The following is a 20582-nucleotide window of genomic DNA, read 5'->3' as shown; positions in this document are numbered from 1 at the left end:
GCTCAAAGAAAGCATCCTGAAAGGCAAAAGTATCAAAGGCATAAAACCTAAGGAAGGTGTGAACAGAAGACCACGTGGCTGCCTTGCACAATTGCTCAGCAGAGGCACCACGAGTAAAAGCCCAAGATGGCCCTACAGACAGAGTAGAATGTGCTGTCACACTGTTTGGGACAGGGAGATTAGCCTATGTGTACACCTGAGAGATATTCATACATAACCATCGAGCTAGGGTCTGTTTGTTAGCCGGCCATCCTCATTAGTGAAAACCATATAACACAAAAAGAGCATCTGATTTTCTAACAGAGTTTGTACGCTCAACATGGATACGGATCCAGGGGCCCGTGTTCCCCGCACACCCTGCACCCATTATAGATACGCGCCCCTGGTTTTGGCGCTATCATTTGATTACGATTAAACATTGGAGCCTTCTTACTATGAGCTGGTTCATCATCCTGAATATCTAGGATTGATTTAACCACCCTCACCAAAGGAACATCCACCGAGGACAGCTGATCCTCCTCCCCAGAGCTAGATCCTGGAGAGGAACCCTGTGCATCATCTGATTTCCCTTATGATGCATCCGAAATCATATGTTGGGCAGACTGATAAAAACATAACTTGCGCTTAGGTTACTACTGGTCTGTTATCAACATTAGATGGTGCCATACTCTGACTAGAATGGCCATAAACATCCTCCCATGAAGGATGCATATGAGGACATAATATACTGTGGACACCCCATCCCAGGAGGCATCGTAGGAGCAGCCATACGATCCACAACCTTCATCATAACCTGGGACAAAGAGGAAACCCAAGAAGGCTCTGTTCAGGGACAGGTAAACTGGATTGGTGAGGTGACACTTCATAAACAGACAACACACAAACCATCCCTTACATCCTGAGAGAGGACAAATAAGCAGTACATGACTTACATGCAACCAGCATAGGCTCCTCCCCCTCCTGTTTCCCTTTATCTTTTGACATGGTAAATAAAGGCAATAATTGCAATGTTATATGACAGCCTTCACAAAATCTCAATCGAATGTGAAGTACTCAGAAAGAAACCTCCACCCCAAGAGGATGGAGAGAAAACAGTGATAGTTATATTTGACAGATTTAGAAATCAAAGACAGTCAATTAGCAGCTAGCAAACAGTCACAAACAATACATATGTAATATAATTACAATCGGGTCTAAATCAACTACAACATCGCAAAGGAATGGTAGGACTTAGAGCACCATATACCTTAACCAATGGAGAGATATACAGGGAGACTGACCAAGACCCTCCTGAGACCACAGCTACAGGGAGCACTGAGCGTGGACCATGAGCGTGTCATATACACGTGGAGGGTAGATGTAGCATCCCAAATGCGTGAAACCCTTCATAGGGACTGCATCTGGGTCGGAGCTGCCGAGGGAGCGCCTACCTCCCCTAAGCTGCGTTAACCAGCCGGGTATGCTGGCCTCATGGCAGCAGATTGCATCTCTGCTGCCGGTCCCAGGCGTCAGACGATAAGGCCCTGGCTGGTGTAGTGAGGAGGCAGTACAATCCCGGGCCCTGACAGCAGCGGCTTCTGGTGCGTCTGACACCAGAAGGACTGCCGCGCGCGATTCCTCGTAAGCGAGGAATCGCCTTACCCAATATCTCCGAGTATCTGGTGCAGTCCAAGTCGTAGCAGTGCTTTTAGTCAAGCTCAGCCGCGACCCGACGAAATCAACAGCACAATTATTGATGTTGCGGCCCGGCGAAGGTAGATGGAGTCGCATTATCTGCGTCTTAATACAGACGCCGAGTACTGCTAACTGAAACATAAGAGAAAACATAAAAATAAAAGCTTAAACAGCCAGAGCAGTCCCCTGTTACAAAGATGCGTCTTGATCCTGCCGTACCAAACAAACAACTGAAGTCCTATGGCTAGGGGCGGGATATAGATGGAGGACCCGGGGCATTCTGGGAGCAGAAGCTTTAACTGTTTGGTGCCTTCCAACCATAATATGACCATGGTATCCCTGTGGATCCCTACGAACCCCGAAGAAGAAATGTATTATTCAAGTGGGTTTGCAAGGTACCAGTGATTTCACTGAAGTAATGACTGACTTAGATTCATGAGTGTTTATTTATATTAAGACGTCCTCTTAACTGTGCACCCGTGTGCACAACTAATGGGTGATGGCACCACTACGGCTCATGACAAACTAATTCTTACCAAAAGCTATTTGCTAATGGTCTTAATATAACTAGCATAGTTCAGAATCATACCTGCTTTTGTTGACATGCCAACCATATTTTTCTTCTTTTTCCAGAAACTGATGTCATTTTTAAATGCAAGAAAATCAAACAGCAGCTGCAAAATAAAAAAAAAAATATATTGCAGATAAATGCAAAATATTAATAAAATAATAATGAACATCTTAAAATCCCCATCAATGGACTGAATATAGTCACCAGAATAATTATTTAAAATAGGAAACATTAAATAAACATATTATATGGCTACAAAGTAAATTGTTTATATGAATGCCTACCTAATAGCAACTGAAGTCACGTATCTGAACTAGGGGTGAGCGGGTTCGGTTTTACTCGGATTTACTCGGTTCTTATCGCCACTTTACCGCAAATTCGGATTTATTATATTGGCTATCCAAAACACATGATAGGCGATAGCCAATAAAATGCCGTTTAAAGATCCGAGTAAAACCGAACCCGCTCACCCCTAATCTGAACTAATAGAAATGTATCTGGATATGCTGCTTTTTGTATTTCATGTCTGTTCAGTTTTAAACCTGTGAGCTAGTAATACATGATGACACAGGCTTGTATTTGTTAATGTACATGCCATTCAGCACAGTACTTTGAAATAGTGAACAGATATCAAATTGCTCAGAGGCATAAAACAAATACAAATGTATTTAACAGTTATTTATATAGCGCATGTATATCACGCTGCTTAACAGAGACTATTTCAGTCATTTGCACTAAGCAGACAGCAGTTGTAGGAAGTAATTTTTAAACCAGTACTTTAGGTGAATGTAAAAAAAAGATAAGTATATGATCAAGGAGGGGGAAGGATTAAAGTGTCTCAAAGTCAGTCGGGTAAAATAACATCAGGCATATTGGAAGCATTTATAAAAGAGTCAACATTCTGTTGCATATGAATTCTGCATTCCTTATACAGATAAAAGACCCTTTTAAGCTGGGTTTAGGCGCTTTGCACAGCCTGCCTTTATAAACATGTCTCTGCAGCAGAGTAAGGCGCCGCATAGAGGAGTATGTCTTAACCCAGCCGCAGCCAACGACATGCAGCTCAGGCTGGCTGGTGGCAGTCAGACTGTGTGTCACTGTGACACAGCTGCCTGCACCGCGCCATTCTATTACCAGGGGCGGGCTACGTCTGCGGATCTCCCTTGGTTTCTATGGGTGGGTCTGCCAGGCATCATGTTGCAGTAGCAGTGCACGCAGAAGAAGGCTGGGGCCTGCCGTTGGAGAAGAGTCCCAGATCTCAGACCAGGCTCCAAAGTAATACAAGTTACTTAAAAAAAATAAAAAATAAAGATTAATTATATATATATTATATATATATATATATATATATATATATATTTATATATATATATATATAATCTCCTGGTGTCTGTCTGTTTGTCGAGAGAGGGGCTCTGGGGAGTGTGCGCTGCTTGCACTCATTGAGTTTGAGGTACCACCATGCATGGCTTTTTCAACGAGAAGACACCTCATTAATTTTTTGGGCGTCGTACAAATTTTTTTTCTTACCTAAAAAAATTCAGCTCGGGCTGGACCTATATATACTAACCATAGTACACCAATGCTACTTAAATATTTATATACTAATTCATATTCCCGTTATAATATAGACAGTAGATAATCTTACATGAAATGCTGCCACAAAGAAAGTGAGGGCTAAAAAATAAAGGTTGGTGTCCACAAATATTCCCTTTACTTCATCTGCGTCTTTTTCTGAAAATCCTGGTAATAAAAAAAAAAACACAAAAAAACCCTGTTATATGATAACTGTTAGCACAAAAATATATACATTATTAATCCATTAGCAAAGTATACTGTGTGTATTTTTTAGGTGGACCATACAGGTAATATTGAGTGTACTATGCTCCTCGCTCACTGTCTCTCCCCTCTATGTCAACCCTGTCTCTCGCAGGCAGGGCCCTCTTCCCTCATGTACTTTTCCATCCCTCACTTATATAACCATCATCTCCTCCCTACAGCAATGCCAATCCTTTTGGATCAGCCGGCTCTGCTTTTGTAATTATTAGGACCGCATATGCAGCCATGATTATGTAGTTTGTATACTATGTTATGCAATTGTTTCATACTTTAAGTCTTTTGCACTCTTATCATTTTAGTTGCACTGCTTCTGTTTATTTATCTGTACGGCGCTGCAGACCGAATGTGGTGCCATGTAAATTAATAATAAACAATAATAATACCATTGAATCAGAAAACTATAACAATAGTTACACAGTAAGCGGAATGGCCACAGAATACATTCTGCAAGAGAACATACCAAACTGCTGCAAAGAGTAGACAGCATCTTGCATGTGAATCCAGAATCTAAGTTTTCCCAATGAAATCTTGTCATATGAAACAGTAAGAGGAAGCTCTGTTGTAGACCGGTTTATCATCTACATTAAATTGAATTTTGGAGAGTTATCAAATTTGAAATGAGAAAGAAGGCGCAGAGATAAACACAAATAAAGAAGCAGGTATAAGATAACAATTCTAGTAATCAGTTGTCTACTCCATACAAGACACTACATAAACATAAGCAGGTAAATCCCAGTGTTCCACAAGTCTCTTAGGATAAAAAGTAAATGTCATTTCATGTGGAGCAGTGCATCATAAAGCAAAGTGAGCACATATACAGTAATAAAAGCTTTTATAGCTTTGACCAATGTATATAGTAACTAACAGCATCACTGTTACACATCTTGCTTTCTGCTAACTGAAACAAGGAACTGGCATTGATACATTGACAAGCACAAATTGCTGGACTTTATGCACCTTTTAGTTTTACACGTCAATGTCTGTACTGTATCAAGGCAACTACGATATAGAGAGTGGCATCTATCCACTCTTTCCTCTACAACCATCTCACTTGGTGTCAAATGGAGTACCAGGAGGGGGATTCTGAGAGAGTGCCCATAAGCATTTGTGCCACTCTCCAGGTGTCAAAATCCTGTCACCACTGCTTCATTTTGAGCAGATTTATGTTGTGTGTAAAAATATATATGGGGTGCTCGCTTTGCTCCACAAAAGGGAGATCTGTACTACATAAAGCTTTTCAGAAAGTTGGTATTACCATTATTTACACAATTGTGTTTAAAACTAGAAGCTATCAAAATTAGTTTACATAAGTTTATAACTGCACTTGACTTGGATTCTGTGCTTCTGTTCACTCATTCAATAAAAAAAACTGGGGACAGAGACAGAAAGATGAAGTGAGTGGGGTTAGTGATCCTGGTAGTCAATCAGCTCATTAAAATAAGGTGTTCCAATAAGAAACTTGACTGTTGAACTTTATAGGGGGGCTTTGGTAACATGTAGCCAATATGAGAATATAAATGTGGACACACAGAGAGTAATGAAGTGTAAAATTGGTGTAAGAACTCTGTGGTGTTAAAAGCACATATGTATTGGGCATCTATGTAAAAAGGAATATGACAAAGAAGTTCAGGTACCCATAAAGGAGGGTTTCCAGAACAAAGATTGAACTGCTGGATGGGCCCTGTGTCCTGTTTGAATCTGAAGCCTCTGCATACAATATATCAAGACACTCCCCTCCTCGCTGTACAGATGCTTCAGGATAGTGTCATATTTTGGGTGTAAAACACACTTATATTTAATAAAATATTTGATACAGAAGCTTTAAAAAGGATTTGGAAATGCAAAGTATTACATTTGTTGGGTAATCCCATCTACTCCCAACAATCCGAATTGGTGGAGATCCCATATTTAATTTAAAACCAGGATGTTTGGTACTTACTGGTAAAATCCCTTTCTCCGATTCCATGGGGCAGACTGGTGTATAAACAATGGTGTGTGGAGCCTAGCGCCTTAAATTATTTGACATGGATCCTCCAACTTTTGTACCCCACCTGACCTCCACTCTGTCATGGGCTTGGTTAAACATAACTGAGAGAATAAGTAACAAAGGGCCGTATTCAATTGCCGGCGAAAAGCCGAGACCGGCGAAAAGTTCTCGCTGATGATGTAATTTCGCCTGTCAGACATTTTTAGCCAAAAATAGGGATTTTGCATTTTATTTTGCCTGGAGAAAACTTTTCTCCTGTTTTTTTCGCCTGTTGCTGTTTTCGCCTGTTTTTTGGAGAAATTTTTGCCTTTTATTGGCGAAAACGTCCGTTTTCGCCAATGGCTATACAAACGGCCCGTAATCGGAAGTACATATTTGCGACTTATGCATTATAATTGGATGCTCGTACATATATTAAGAATGCATAGTTCATCCACCACTGCATTAAAAAAACATTTCTACAAAAGCTATATATTAAATGACACTTGCAAGTGGATTATGTATGAGACACGAACAATGAGAGAGAAAAGCAATCAGCAAAAATTGCACCACCCAAAGATGGCTGCCGTCATAGGAGAAGTCTGGAATATGAACACTAGAGGACTCTTAACATGGTAACGAATGAGAGTAACGCGCACTAACCCAAAAGGTCTATATGCAGCCTAACAGTCACCGGCATGGGACAGCACATGCTCAGTCGCAGCAGCTGATGCACGCGCAAAGTACAGAACCCAGGAGTTATACCAAGGACTGTAAGTATTAAGCATGGTAAGAAGAACACTAGACATTTACCCTTGAAAAAGTCCCAAGGAGGGACAAAACATGTTGGAGCACCCACACAAAGACTATTTATATACTTCAATTGACTTTTTATACTGCCGTTACATGCAGTTGCATTCATGTGAGAATAAAAGTGAGGTTTACAATTTTGTCTCTAATACTCATAATTGATTTAGTGCCCAGTCCCCTCACTTGCACACAACCACGGTTGCTGCTAGTTCCTAGTTGGAGAAAGGACCTCTCTGATGTTGCAACCACGTGACCGCCTTGTCAGTGCCGGACTGCTCCAGTGTTACCATCCACAAGGGCATAGAGGGAGAATATATATTTGTGGCGAGCGTAGCAAGCCACCGTGCCCGAAACCTTGCGAGCGAACACTTTTGTCCCCCCTTCGGATTCTTGCCCCTCCCCATTTGGTTACGGGTCAAGTGGGTGTGACGTCACAGGTCGTTTGCAGAACCCAATTTTAGATCTAACCACACAACCACCAATGGGAGGTCAGAACGAAAGTAACTTAACGGACCAGCAGACAACCCTCTGGTAAGTAGTATCCATCTTAATACCTGCAACATAGCGGCTGTACCATCCTGATACAGCACTAATTATTATTTTTATCCACGGACTGGGACGGAGAGCATTACTTGCTTCAGCTGACAATAGGAGTACTACAAAGGAGGGATCCATAATGTAGATGTGGCTAAGGAAGGATTTTCATGCATCTGAAATCAATATCCTGCCTACAGTTTTTGAGAAATCACCTATACAACCTATCTGTCAACATCCAGCCTACAGTTTTTGCCAGCCAGAGTATATAGACTGTGTATAAATGACACTATACAAAATAAATTAATTTAATCCACATTATAGAGATATATAGACTTTGGACTACACACCAGTTTCACACCGTACACAGATTATAACTGAGATACTTTATCCCAATAGCATAGAGCGCTCCCTCTTTCTGTATTGAATTTATGGTCAGGAAGTGAAGACACCTCCTGAAGTAGCAGCCAGTGGTATTTTCTCCCTGTTTCCTCTGAGCCACTGACCCTTGTATCTATTGGTGGTCATACACAGGAAGTGCTGGGGGGACACGGGAGATACTGAAGATTTATGACTGCACAAAGCCAGCAGGATAAATAGGAGTCTGCCAAACCCTGCTTATGAGAGTCATAATAAGCAAAGTGAAGGTTCGGCTAATGTAAAACTAAAGCCCATACCACACATCCAAGGAATGACCGGAAACACGCACTGGTGAAAAGTCACTGCAGGGAAGCACCGGAACCATAATCGGCTGATTGATATGGAACTTGAGAAAAAAAACCTTAGTCAAGATTGAAGTTTTTATACAGAGTTCCACCCTGTCGTCATGAAAAATAAGATTAGGAGAGCTACAGGACAAGGTGCCCAGCTCTGAAACTCTTCTGGCTGAGGCAACAACGCCTCCTGAGAATACTATACTTTTTGAAATTAGAACTGGAAGATTACAGCTCCCCAGCCCCATAGACTGGCATCCGTGGTTATTGGAGTCTATCGTGAAGAAACGACCGTTGCAGAGGTGTTTGGAGTCCAGCCACCAGAGTAGCGATAGGCGAGTCTGAGGAGAGAGGTGAAAGAACTGAGACAGGTGGAGATGAGAACCGTCCTATGTAGCCAGCAATTCCAATTGAAGATCCCAGAAATAGAACCTGTTAACAGGACTGCTTCGAAGGAGGCCAACATCCCCAATATGCACAAGTGGACCGAAACCTTGCGTTTCCTCAGGACCAATCGTACCAGGGACTGGATGGCAAGGATCTTGTCTGGTGAAAGTAGGTGTCGAACAGCATGCCCAGGAAAAGCAGCCTCTGGGACGGAACCAGATTGGATTTTTTGAAATTCACAATTCATCCATGAGATATGACAGTCTGACGTGTCAGGAGGACATGGGAGTGAAGTATCTCCAGTGACGGGGCATTTATCAGATGACTACTATCACATCATGAAGAGCAGGTGACAGACGAGAGTCCTTGGAGCAGAGCCCTGAATTTGTAATGATCATCCTGTATTTGAAACCGAAGGAGATATTGGTAAGGTTCCCAGATAGAAATGAGAAGATGAGCATCCTGAATTATCATGGACACTAACAATTCCTCTTGTTCCTTGCCAGAGAACAGACTGCAAGGATTCAATCTTGAAACTCTGGAACCTCAAGTGAACATTCAGAGATTTAAGATTCAGGATGGGTCTAAATGAGCCATTCAAATTTTGGTACCACAAAAAGATAATAAATAAAAACCCTTCAACCTCCGGCCCACTGGAAAAAGGAGGTCTATATTGTACTCCACAGAAATGATGCTCCGTATACAGGCATCAAAAGAGGACTGAAACAATATTTTTCAGAAACTGAAGACACTCCCACCATAGGATCCCCTATGTGGCTGTGTAACCAATCATGCAGAAGGATTTTCTGAGGGCCTGACCTCAGAGCGTCAGGGATGCCATTGACAGCTTTTGCATTTGCTACCTCTGGCAGAAAAGGACTGATCCCTGGTCCTGCAGAACCACTTTTTACCAGGGGGGGCAAAAGGAACAAAAGGATGGACCAAGAGTGGTCCTTCGCTTTGGAGCAGAAGAGGACATAAACGCTGTGGACAGCAGATCCTCCAATTTGCGGGAGGAAGGAAAGGTAACCAGCTGTTTACGTTCTCTTTTGACCTCCTGAGTTTCTGAAGGCTCACAGTCTGAGATATGCAAAATCTGTTGGCCGGCCAGGATCATCTGAAAAAAAATTCAGATCTGATTCATCCAGATGCTCATCCTTACCCTCAGATGAAGTCTCCAAATTGGATTACTCCCAGGACTGGAGTATACCCTGGAGACTCCAATTACCACCCATCTAAACTCCTCACCCAAACCCCTGAGGAAGGTTCAAGAGCCTCTTCAAAGATGGAGACATGTACCAACCCCTTTACCAAGCAGACCAAGCCCTGAGCACATGGAGGCTCAACAGACTGAGTGGAAGGAAGGGCGTTTAAACCCTCGTCGAAAAAGCCCCTGATGGTCCCATCTGCAAATGGGAGTCAGAGCAGCTCATGGGAGCAGGATTAGGGGTGCTTTGCTGCCTGCCAACTGTTGAGACAGCTTCAACATTGCCCTTACGGTAAGAGACGAGGAATGCCAGCCTTGTTCAGTGTCCCCCTTGCCGGAATTTAGTGACTGGCTGCTGTGTCCCTCAGCATGGACCTGCTGCTGCTGGCAGGAATCAGATGAGCACCGAAGGGGAGACAGAGGACTCCCCTCTCACTGGGTGAATGACTGACTAGCCAATGAGAGCACTCCCACAAGAAAGCGCCAAGTGGGACAGCTAATAAGCGAGACTACAATTGAGACAACCTGCGCTAGGCCCTGTCTCACTCTGCTGTTAAATGGCAACCGCCCAAGTGGTATAGGGACAGGTGCAATCGTGGCTTAAATAGTTGCCAACCATCCTCCACCTCCCAGAGGACAGATCCTATTTACCACCACAATGAAACCCCAGGTGTGTGGTGGGGCTGCAGCATTGACTGACATTTTTACCATATTATACAAAATTTACGATTCAATTCTAATTCACATGTTCTAATTCACACAAATATGACTAGTTAGAATTTACTACAGAATATGTGGGAAAATCATTTTAAAAAAATTTTAAACGATGATGCTGAATTAATAAATGCACTTGTTAATTCCTTGTCACGTAAATAACACTTGTCAAAAGACAGATCATTTCCACAATATACTTAAAGTTTTAAAATAAATTTAGAATATAATTTCATAAATGTATTTACATGTACTGACAATTCAACTAAACTAAAGTATGTAGTTCTAGCAGCATTAATCATAATCCACATATTTCTGTAATTAGAATGCTGTATTTTTCCATAAGATATATTTTGTTGGCAAAACACCCTGGCCTGTGCTTTCAAATGATTTCATTATATTTGCTGATTGAGTTTGTCAGTTCATATATTTATAATGTGGTATTATTCAAGCCACTCAGTTCAGTCATCTGACACAAATTAATTGATCCACTCATTTAGAAGATATCAGTGTCACATGAAACAGTAGCATGACAAGGCAATCCGCAATAGAAGCAAACCATGGGTGTGCTTTTCCTAGAAACTGAGAAATATAGCCAATAAATGAGAGTGATGGTACAGCAAAACAGGATTTTATTACTTACCGATAAATCCCTTTCTCCGATTCCACAGGGGATACTGGAGGCTTCAAGACAGTGGGGTATAGACGGAGCTAAGTGGAGCTGGCACTTTAAAATCTTTTGAAGAGTGACTAGCTCCTCCCCCTCTATACCCCCCTACAAGCCCCAGTCTTAGGAAACTGTGCCCGAGGGGAGCTTAGAAAAAAAGACAAACAGAACAGGAGGCGGCGAAAGTACACAAAACATTTGAAACGGTTGAAAAAACAGAAATACAACAAGAGACAACAAAACAGGTCTCTAACAGTCATAACAAAAAATGACCACAAAGTGTGGCAGGAAGGAACAGTGCAGGGTGGGTGTCCAGTGTCCCCTGTGGAATCGGAGAAAGGGATTTATCGGTAAGTACCAAAATCCTGTTTTCTCCTTCATCCACTAGGGGACACACTGGAGACTTCAAGACAGTGGGGTCGTCCCAGAGCTCCCATCACGTGCGGGAGAGCGCTGAGAACCCTGCAACACAGACCGGCCATACTGCGCTGCAGCAGCCGCTAAAGTGTCGTATCTGTAGAAAGGAACAAAGGTATGCCAGCCTGATCAAGTAGCCGCCTGGCAAAGAGATTCCATGGGAACCCCGCGAGCAGCTGCCCATGAGGCACCCACTGAGCGAATAGCGCTGTAATAGAAGGTGAAGGTTGCCTAGATGAGGCCATATACGCCTGTCTGATGGTCAGACGAATCCAGTGAGCCAACGACTGTTTGAAAGCTGGCCAACCAGGACGAACAGCATCATACAAAACAAAGTGTCTGTTTTACGTATGGCTGCAGTCCTCTCCACATATATCTGAAGAGCCCTAACAACATCTAAGGATTTAGTCGAAGTTGAATCCTGTGTTGGTTGATGTGGAAAACCGAAACCACCTTAGGAAGAAAATCCATTTTATTACAGAGTTCCGCTCTATCCTCATGAAATATCAAGTATTGAGGACGTCAGGATAGAGCTCCCAGTTCCGACACCCTCCTGGCTGAAGCCAGTGTGAGACGCGTTACCTTCCACACAAAAGATATTTTAACTCCACAGCCTCCAAAGGTTCAAATAGGGAAGACTGTAAGAAAGAAAGGACTAGATCCAAGTCCCATGGAGCTGTAGGAGGAATAAAAGGTGGCTGTAACCTAATCACACCTTTCAGAAAGGTCTGCACATCCAGTATCAATTCCTTTTGAAAGAAAACTGTGAGAGCTAAAATTTGAACTTTCAGAGGACCAAAATGTAGACCTGCTGAGAGACCTGCTTGCGGAAAAAGCAGAAATTTGGCTAGGTTGAATTCTGTAAGCGGAGATCCTCTACGTTCACACCATGAAACATAACCCTTCCAAATACGATGGTAATGCTTTGAAGTAACTTCTTTTCTGGCTCGAAGCATAGTAGGGATTAGCTTGGATGGGATCCTTTTATGTCTTAAGATGGCCCTTTCAACAGCCAAGCCGTCAAACGTAGCCGCTTTAAGTCTGGATAGACTAAAGGACCCTGAAGTAATAGATCTTCTCTCAGTGGCAGGGGCCACGGATCGATCAATCAGCAGAAGTTGAATATGTTGGAATACCAAGCCCTGCGAGGCCAGTCCGGAGCTACCAATAGAACCTTGGCCTTCTCTCTTTTGATGCGTTGTAGGATTCGAGGGAGAAGAGGGAACAGATAGACAATTTGGAAATGCCACCCTGCTGACAGTGCGTCCACTGTCAATGCCTGCGGGTCTCTTGTCCGAGAGCAGTAGAGAGGCAGTTGATATTGTCTAGATGCCATGAGGTCGACGTGCGGAAGACCCCACTGTTAGACCAGCTGGTGAAAAACTTGAGGAAGTAGTGCCCATTCCCCTGGATGCACGTCCTGCCGGCTGAGGTAGTCTGCTTCCCAATTTTTGCCGGAATGAAGATTGCTGAAATTGCTCTTGCAAACTTTTACGCCCAGATTAGAATCCGGCTTACTTCCTTCATAGCCGCTCAACTTCTGGTGCCGCCTTGTCTGTTTATGCATGCCACTGTCGTGGCGTTGTCCGACTGGACCCTGACTGCTCGGCCCCGTAATCGGCTGTCTGGATAGCGTAGAAGACTGCCCTTAGTTCCAATTTGTTAAATCGGCAGAATTGCTTCCTGTGATGTCCAGTGGCCCTGGAAGTGATGTTCTTGAATCATAGCGCCCCTGCCTCTCAGACGTGTCTGTGGCAAGAAGAGTCCAATCCCAGACTCCGAATTTCTTTCCCTCCATTAGATGAACAGAGTTCAACTACCAGAGAAGGGATATCAGAGTTCTGGGACTCAACCTTACTCGTTGGTGAAGGAAAAGATGGGATCCTGTCCATTGTGAGAGGAGATCTAGCTGAAAAGCCCTGGAGTGAAAACGACCGTAAGGAATGGCCTCGAAGGCCGCCACCATCTTCCCTAGGATTCGGATGCAAACATGCACCGAAACCTGACTATGTTGAAGGACCTTCCTCACCATCTCCTGAATGGAAGTTACCTTTTCCTGAGGGAGGAACACACGATGAGACAATGTGTCAATAATCATTCCCAAAAATTGTAACCTCTGCGTCGGTTGCAGATTAGACTTGGGGAAATTCAGGATCCATCCATGACTAATCTAGCTCCGCTCCAAATAATACACTTCCCGTGAATGGAAGGGCTTCCACAGCTCTTTTTGATTCTGCGTCCGCTTGGCAATGTTTAAGCCATAGTGCCCTTCATGCTGAAATCACCAGAGCTGAAGTTCTGGAGGCTTCAACTATATGTTCTGCCAACGGGATAAGGTCTTCCACCGGCAGCTAGTCTCTCACTCCATCAGCCAACTGTTTTGCCCAAAGCTCAATAGCTTGGTTAGTCCAGCAGCTTACAATCGCAGGACGCAGAGTCACCCCTGCAGCTGTGTAAATGGACTTACGAGTGTTTTCCAATCTCCTGTCAGATGTGTCTTTCAAAGATGTGGCCCCAGGAACTGGAAGCGTAGTCTTCTTAGACAGCCGTGATACTGATGAATCTACTGTAGGGGGGAGTCTCACAAGATATTCTGTTATCTGCCGAAAAAAATAAACAGATAGTAACCGCCGGGACATCTGAAATTTTTTATCCAGATGTTCCCAAGCTGATGTTAGAAGAGAATCTAGCTCTTCCGAGACCGGAAAAGCAAGAGTCTGTCTTTGTTTCTTTAGAAAGAAAGACTGTCGAGCAGGACCTGTGTCCTCCTCTTCTATCTGCAATACCTGTCGGATTGCAGAAATTGAAGCCTCTATCCCCTCGGATTCCGGCTCAGACTCCCCTTGGAGTTCTTTAGGCAAATTTGGATCATATTCGCCCTCTTCTAATTCTGGCATATCCTCTTCCTCCGAGTCGTCTGATTGGAGGACTGTGGGTAAGTGTCTCTTTTTTTGAGACCTGAGGTGAGGATCCTTTAGTGTTATGGGAAAGAGTCATGGCTTTTGAGATCCCCTCCATGGATTATGCTAAGCACCTCGTCCATGCTGGTTCTTCTAGAGCCGCTGATCTGGAAGCCTCTCTTTTCAAGAAGCCTCCAGCTCAGCAGAGAGAGAGATGACATAACGGAGGAAACCTGCGCCGTCCAAGGCAGTGGTTCTGACATTCCTGCAGATTGTTGTTCAGAATTGCAATTGTCACACAATCGGGAGTTAGATGACTGCCCCTGTGTAAACTTATCGGCACACTTTTTGCAGGTAAATAGCTTTTGAGACGCCTTAGATCTGCCAGTCATGCTACATACAGACACCACACAAACATGAAAGTGTAGTGAAAAAGGTCAAAAGAGGAAACCGAGATATAGAGTCAGGAGAGAGCCATACTTGCCCTAATAGCGCTCCTAGCAGTGCCAGAAAACGCTAGGCATAGAAGAAAATAACCACTGATAAATAAGTAGTTACTGACCTGCCTTAAATGCTCTCCTGGCTTGCCTAAACTCCACTGTTTTACTTACACTCCAGGTAGGCTATCAGTTTCCTGCAGCAGCGATATTGTTATACAACAGATGCTGTTCCTCCGTATAATGGCCGCCAGCACACTTCTGAGAAGCGCTGGGGCCGCTGGGAGAAAGGAGGACTCCGGAGCTAGGCTACGCCCCCCCAAGCTATGACGCTCATTCAAATGCATAAGTGCATGGTGAGAGGGAAGAGCCATACTTCCGCTGTCTGCTGAGTGACTCCGTTAAGCGGAGTCACTGTTGCTATAATAAATAACCGCTTGCTGTTTAACCTGGCCACCTCACTAATTGAGGTAGCCAGGGCATACTCACGGACTGCCTAACTGCCAGCTGTGGTTGTGACTAGCGGGGGACTCGGTGTGCGCTGCGTGCAGCGGCATGCAGTACACCCAGAGACAGTGGTCTCTTCATGTAGTCAGGAACGCCAGGCGACCTGCAAGCAGTTGCGAGCGGGTCCCTGTAGGCAGTCTCCCACGGAGCAGACAGGCAGTGGCAGATGCTGCCCGTCTGTCCTCAGCTTCAGTGCAGTAGCACTATGAGAAAAACCTAAAACCCAAAGGAGAACCTGGTATACACAACCAGTTCCACTCGGGCACAAGCTAAGACTGGGGCTTGTAGGGAGGTATAGAGGGGGAGGAGCTAGTCACTTCAAAAGATTTAAAGTGCCAGCTTCACTTAGCACCATCTATACCCCACTTGTCTTGAAGCCTCCAGTGTCCCCTAGTGGATGAAGGAGAAATAGGAGGTAAATACACAGGGAAAAAAATATATAGTGAACAAAAATATCTGAACGCAAATTAAGTAATATTTTATTAAACAAGTTAAGCAAGAAAGGAAGATGAAAATCAAGAAAGAAAATTTATGACTTACCATTAAATCCTTCACTCGATTACTTAACTGATCAATAAATAATATAGGAAGGTAATGAACAGATTTTCCCAACTGTATCCTGTAACAAATAGAAAACACATACAACATCAACCTGCTGTAATGAAACATCACACTAGACAAATAAAGGAATATAAAAAGAGTCTGGAACAAAGTTACAAATACAGGCTTTTTATACAAATTGAGACCTGAGCAATGTATAGGATTTAAGTGAGACAAGTGGTCGTCTCAGGACATTTACGTTTCTGTTAACAGAGCTGTATTACAGATTTAAGTGTCTGGTATCTTTAGGGCAGGGCTGGACAAAATCACTCCAAAAAGTTTAAAGCTTGCAATTTTTACAATTGTTAGCTTCAAATGAGCCATATACAAAGTTAGGTTATAGATGTGTAGGTACATCTATAACCTAACTTTGTGGTTCTCAAACTCAGTCCTTAAGACCCCAAACAGTTAATGTTTTCCAGGTCACTTGTGAATCTTTAAAATGTGACAGTTGATAACACCTGTGCACCTGCTGGGTAACCTGGAAAATGTGGACTGTTTGGTGTCCTGAGGATCCTGCCGCTATAATTCTTTCTGCTTCGCTTATTTACCGGGGAGAAGCAGTACAAAAGAGATGTATAAACAGCTCGTCTGCCAGAGTGGGGAAGTGAAAACTCCCCCCTCCGGCAATGCCCGCCAGAGCTCACAGTGCAACAGCCTAGTGCTGATGCATGGTGTCTCACCTCTCAGCCAACTCCAATGGGCATGCGCAAGATATAGTAAGCATCAGGAGATCTCATGTGCAGCCCGAAGCCTGCACCCAGGGACAGTGCTGTCCCTGCTGTAGTGATAGCTCAGCTGTCGGAACAGTCAGTGCCACTGACCGTTCATACACCTGCCTGCATATCAGCGCCCCAATTTTGAAGATAGGAATGCCAATAATGACAGAAGCACATAACATCCATGTCATTCTGCTCGCTTCCCTACACTACTACATGCAGGGCCGCAGTAACTACAGCACTTAATATGCAGTTACAGTTTTGCTGGATCGCTGAGAACCACTGAGACAGATTAATTTTAATAATGCGGATCAGGCATAAAATATATTGTTGTTTATTGTAGGTAAAAATCAAAATGACAACCATATTATACAAACAGACAATATTATAGCACACAAGATATTGTATACTAAATTGTGCACTACTAAGGACACATAATATGCCATTCCACCAGCATGCTCATACCAGCCTGTCACTCCATTGCTCACATATATAATTGGCTGGGAAAACGGTGTATGTAATCTTTAGGTGCATACACACACAATGATTTTGGAATATGCAAAAATCGTTTGTAGTTCAAAAATACGATTTTATTAAACGATTTTCGTTCATTTTTTCAAGGGAGCGAACGATAAAAGGAAAATTAGTGCTATTTTTACACTTTTCCTTATACTTTGTGTGATTGCATATTCTTGTGGTTTCCCAATAATAATTGATTGCGCACAAAAAAAAGTTGACCAATTTTAAGACTCAGGAGGGATGAAAATGTGCCGATCTGCAGAGCACCTTTACTCCTGCCTGATCATTCATTGTGGCTGTATTTCTAGATGCAGCACTTTGTGCTCTCTCTGCCCAACCCTTGCTCATTTAAGCAGACCATTTTCCATTTTCAAATTCTTATGCATGTCTCTCAGTGGTTCAAGAGGGTTGACCCTTACATGATGATGGAGGACCACCAATCCTGACAATTAGACAAAATGCTAATTTGTTGCAGCTTATAATGACTGGTTGAGATTCACATAAATCAGATAGCTATAAAACTCACCTGTGGCCACTCTTTGCTGTCACTCCTACATCAACAGCCTCTTAATGCCATTACATGGTCCTCCGGCGGACATTTGATCATCTACCCTTTGCTAACATGCACCGCTCCTACTTTCCTGCTATCCCCGATTTCCACCTTTCATGTTTTGTTTGCTCCACGCTTGCCTCTTTGTGTCAGTATGAGTTTCCTTTACTTTGTCAAAGATGTTCACTGCTGTTATGTTTATGCTATTCATGTTACAAAACTTTATCTCTAGACTTTTGATGGCTTGTCCTAAGTCCATACCTTTTGTTGGTTCTGTATTCTTCTTATGAGCTGCCTGTGAATTATTCTCAATAAAAAAATGCTATACAGCCTAATATTAGATCAATAAATATTTTTTTAATTTTTAAATTGTATACCTGATGGTGGCAAGCCAATGTGCAGTGACAATGTCTGACAGAGAGCTAAATGTACAATGCATTGGATTATAAGTCTGTGTGACATCACCAAGCTGCATGGAGGATAGTTGAAGATACAAGTGACTAATGCATGCTAAAAACATCAGCAAAGGCAACATAAATAGTGTTTGAAGTGGATGTGGGCAAGCCAGGGTTCTAAGACTACACAGCAGTAAACAACATTACCCCTCAGGGGGACATGCATTGCAGTACTGTACATTCTAATCCAAGGCATATTGAATTGGCACAATATGCATTTATTAGGCATAATACATTTATGAGAAACAATTTGCACTATTCAGCTGTGGTCATATTTCCACATAAAATGGATAGACACCTACATCTTCATGTATCTATGAACATCTGCAGGTAGTGAAGATCCATCAAAAATAAAATCTTCCACCATAACATTCAGTGTCAGCCGTGACCTCCAATGTGAGACAGGTTCATCCAAAGCATTTGATTCTTTTTTGTCAGTATCAATTTGCTTTAAAGAAAAACAAAAAACAAAAACAAACAAACAGTATTACACATTGCATTTAAAACAAGCCCTTAATTAAAATAATATACTTTTTCTGTATAACATACATTGAACAGGTTTATTGCTAAAGATTGCATTACTACTCAGACCACTTATTACAACAAAACTTACAAAGTACTAGAAGTAGTTTAATATACAAACTTTCTGTATTTTAGGCAACATGACTAGACATATATAAAGAAGAGAAAAAAGTAGTTTGGCTGCATCCATGAGTCTGTCACATAAGGATTAATAATTTTGGACAGATCTGCTGGCTGAGCAAGACACACACCAAGCAATCAATTTTCCAGGAGCCGAAAATGTGGTAGGGGGTCAGCTATCAATAATCTAAACCAAAGATTTATTTTGTAACTTTGAATAGCATTATTACTATAGCTAAACAATTTCGTACCTGGGTGCCGGTTTCTCCTGTTATGAGATTTATCTCTTCTGGCCTAGGGACCATATAAGTAGTCAGTGGGCTCACAATATGCACCTGCTTGCCATCATGCCAGGGTAAGACTCCAGAGTGATGCAGAAAGATATATGCATATAATGTCCCATTATTTCTGGTTTTCTTAGGTACAGTTACATTCACAGTTCTAATAAAAAATAAAATGATGGAAACATTTATTTATAATAAAGCATAATAGTATTACACACACACACAAGATTTGGCATGATGACAAATACCATAGAACACTCTGTTTCACGATTTGATTTCCTCAAGATATTTACACTCTGCGGTGGTGTATGTATAATATACAACAGCGGCACTATAAAGAGACATCTGAAATAAAATTCCTCCTGGCACTGAGCAATGGGTTATTCCATGTGAAATGATCCAATATTAATTACCTTAGCATTCACTTTTAGTCTCTGCACACGTCTATAGGAGAATGTCTCAAACATACATTTAAGAAAAAGAACTGTCGAGTCTGAGACCTTAAAATGTTGTTTCCTTCAAACCTTGTCATGATATTTACATGACTAAAGGCTGTAATGTTCTGAAAAAGAATGTATTTTAATATCATATTCCTGGCCTAAGAAAACTGCCACAATTTGGAATTTTACAAATTTTCAAAAGCTTATAACTCAAATACTACCAGATAAAAATGTAAAAATTCAAGACTTGTACTCAGCTTTTGCTATGCTTATTGCAATATGTATGCTCTGTTTTGACGTTTTATTTTAGAAAGCAAACAATTTTCAATAAAAATACTTGATTTAAAAAATTAGAGAGATAGAGCAAGAAAAAGTGGAAAACCTACAGTAAATACAAAAAGGAAGAGTTATGGTAAAACTTACCTTTGTTAACTCTCTCTCTTCGAAGTCCATAGGGTCCACAGGGAGACATTGGGGTGTAGGTGGGACCTGGGAGGACCGGACACCAACAGCAAAGCTTTTCAATCCCAGGATGCTCCGGTCCTTTCCCCTATATCCCACCTACAGCGAGAGGGCACCTCAGTTTTGTTAACAAGCCCAAGGCAGGAGCAGGATAGAAGTGGACAGACTGGTACACTGAGGAATCACACTCTCACGCAGAAAAGAAACAAGTGACCAAGAGGAGAAGCCCAAAGAAGCCAGGTGCGTCAGGGCCAGTGCCCTGTGGACCCTATGGACTTAGAATAAAGAGTTAACGAAGGTAAGTTTTACCATAAATCTCCTTTGCTTCTTCAGGGTCCATAGGGCTCTACAGGGAGACATTGGGGATGTCCTAAAGCAGTTGTTCAAGGGCGGGATCGCTCCTGAGCTGATAGGAGAACCCTACGCCCGAAGGAAGCATCCTGAGGAGGCAAATGTATCAAAGACATACAATCTAAGAAAGGTGTGGACAGATGACCAGGTGGCCACCTTGCATAGCTGTTCAGCTGAGGTGCCACGCCGGGCTGCCCAGGAGGGACCCACAGAGCGAGTA

At 42.7% G+C, this 20582-nt stretch overlaps 1 protein-coding gene across 3 annotated transcripts in view; it reads right to left on the bottom strand.

The window, feature by feature from the left end:
- Positions 1-20582, bottom strand: part of CLPTM1L (CLPTM1 like) — a 66817-nt gene that overhangs the window by 32709 nt on the left and 13526 nt on the right. For all 3 annotated transcript variants that reach the window (XM_088445649.1, XM_088445648.1, XM_088445651.1), the window contains exons 4-9: positions 19077-19266; positions 18486-18631; positions 15881-15959; positions 4545-4662; positions 3894-3988; positions 2264-2348 (exon numbers count right to left, since the gene is read on the bottom strand). In XM_088445649.1, the coding sequence (XP_088301775.1) occupies positions 2264-2348; positions 3894-3988; positions 4545-4662; positions 15881-15959; positions 18486-18631; positions 19077-19266 (713 nt within the window). The remainder of the gene's footprint in view (positions 1-2263; positions 2349-3893; positions 3989-4544; positions 4663-15880; positions 15960-18485; positions 18632-19076; positions 19267-20582) is intronic.

The sequence above is a fragment of the Taudactylus pleione genome, unplaced genomic scaffold (genome assembly GCF_031769625.1).
Source record: "Taudactylus pleione unplaced genomic scaffold, aTauple2 ptg000386l, whole genome shotgun sequence".
Classification (NCBI taxonomy): Eukaryota; Metazoa; Chordata; class Amphibia; order Anura; family Myobatrachidae; genus Taudactylus; species Taudactylus pleione.
The sequence above is the reverse complement of the archived record's forward strand: the minus strand, read 5'-3'. Positions and strand labels throughout refer to the sequence as shown.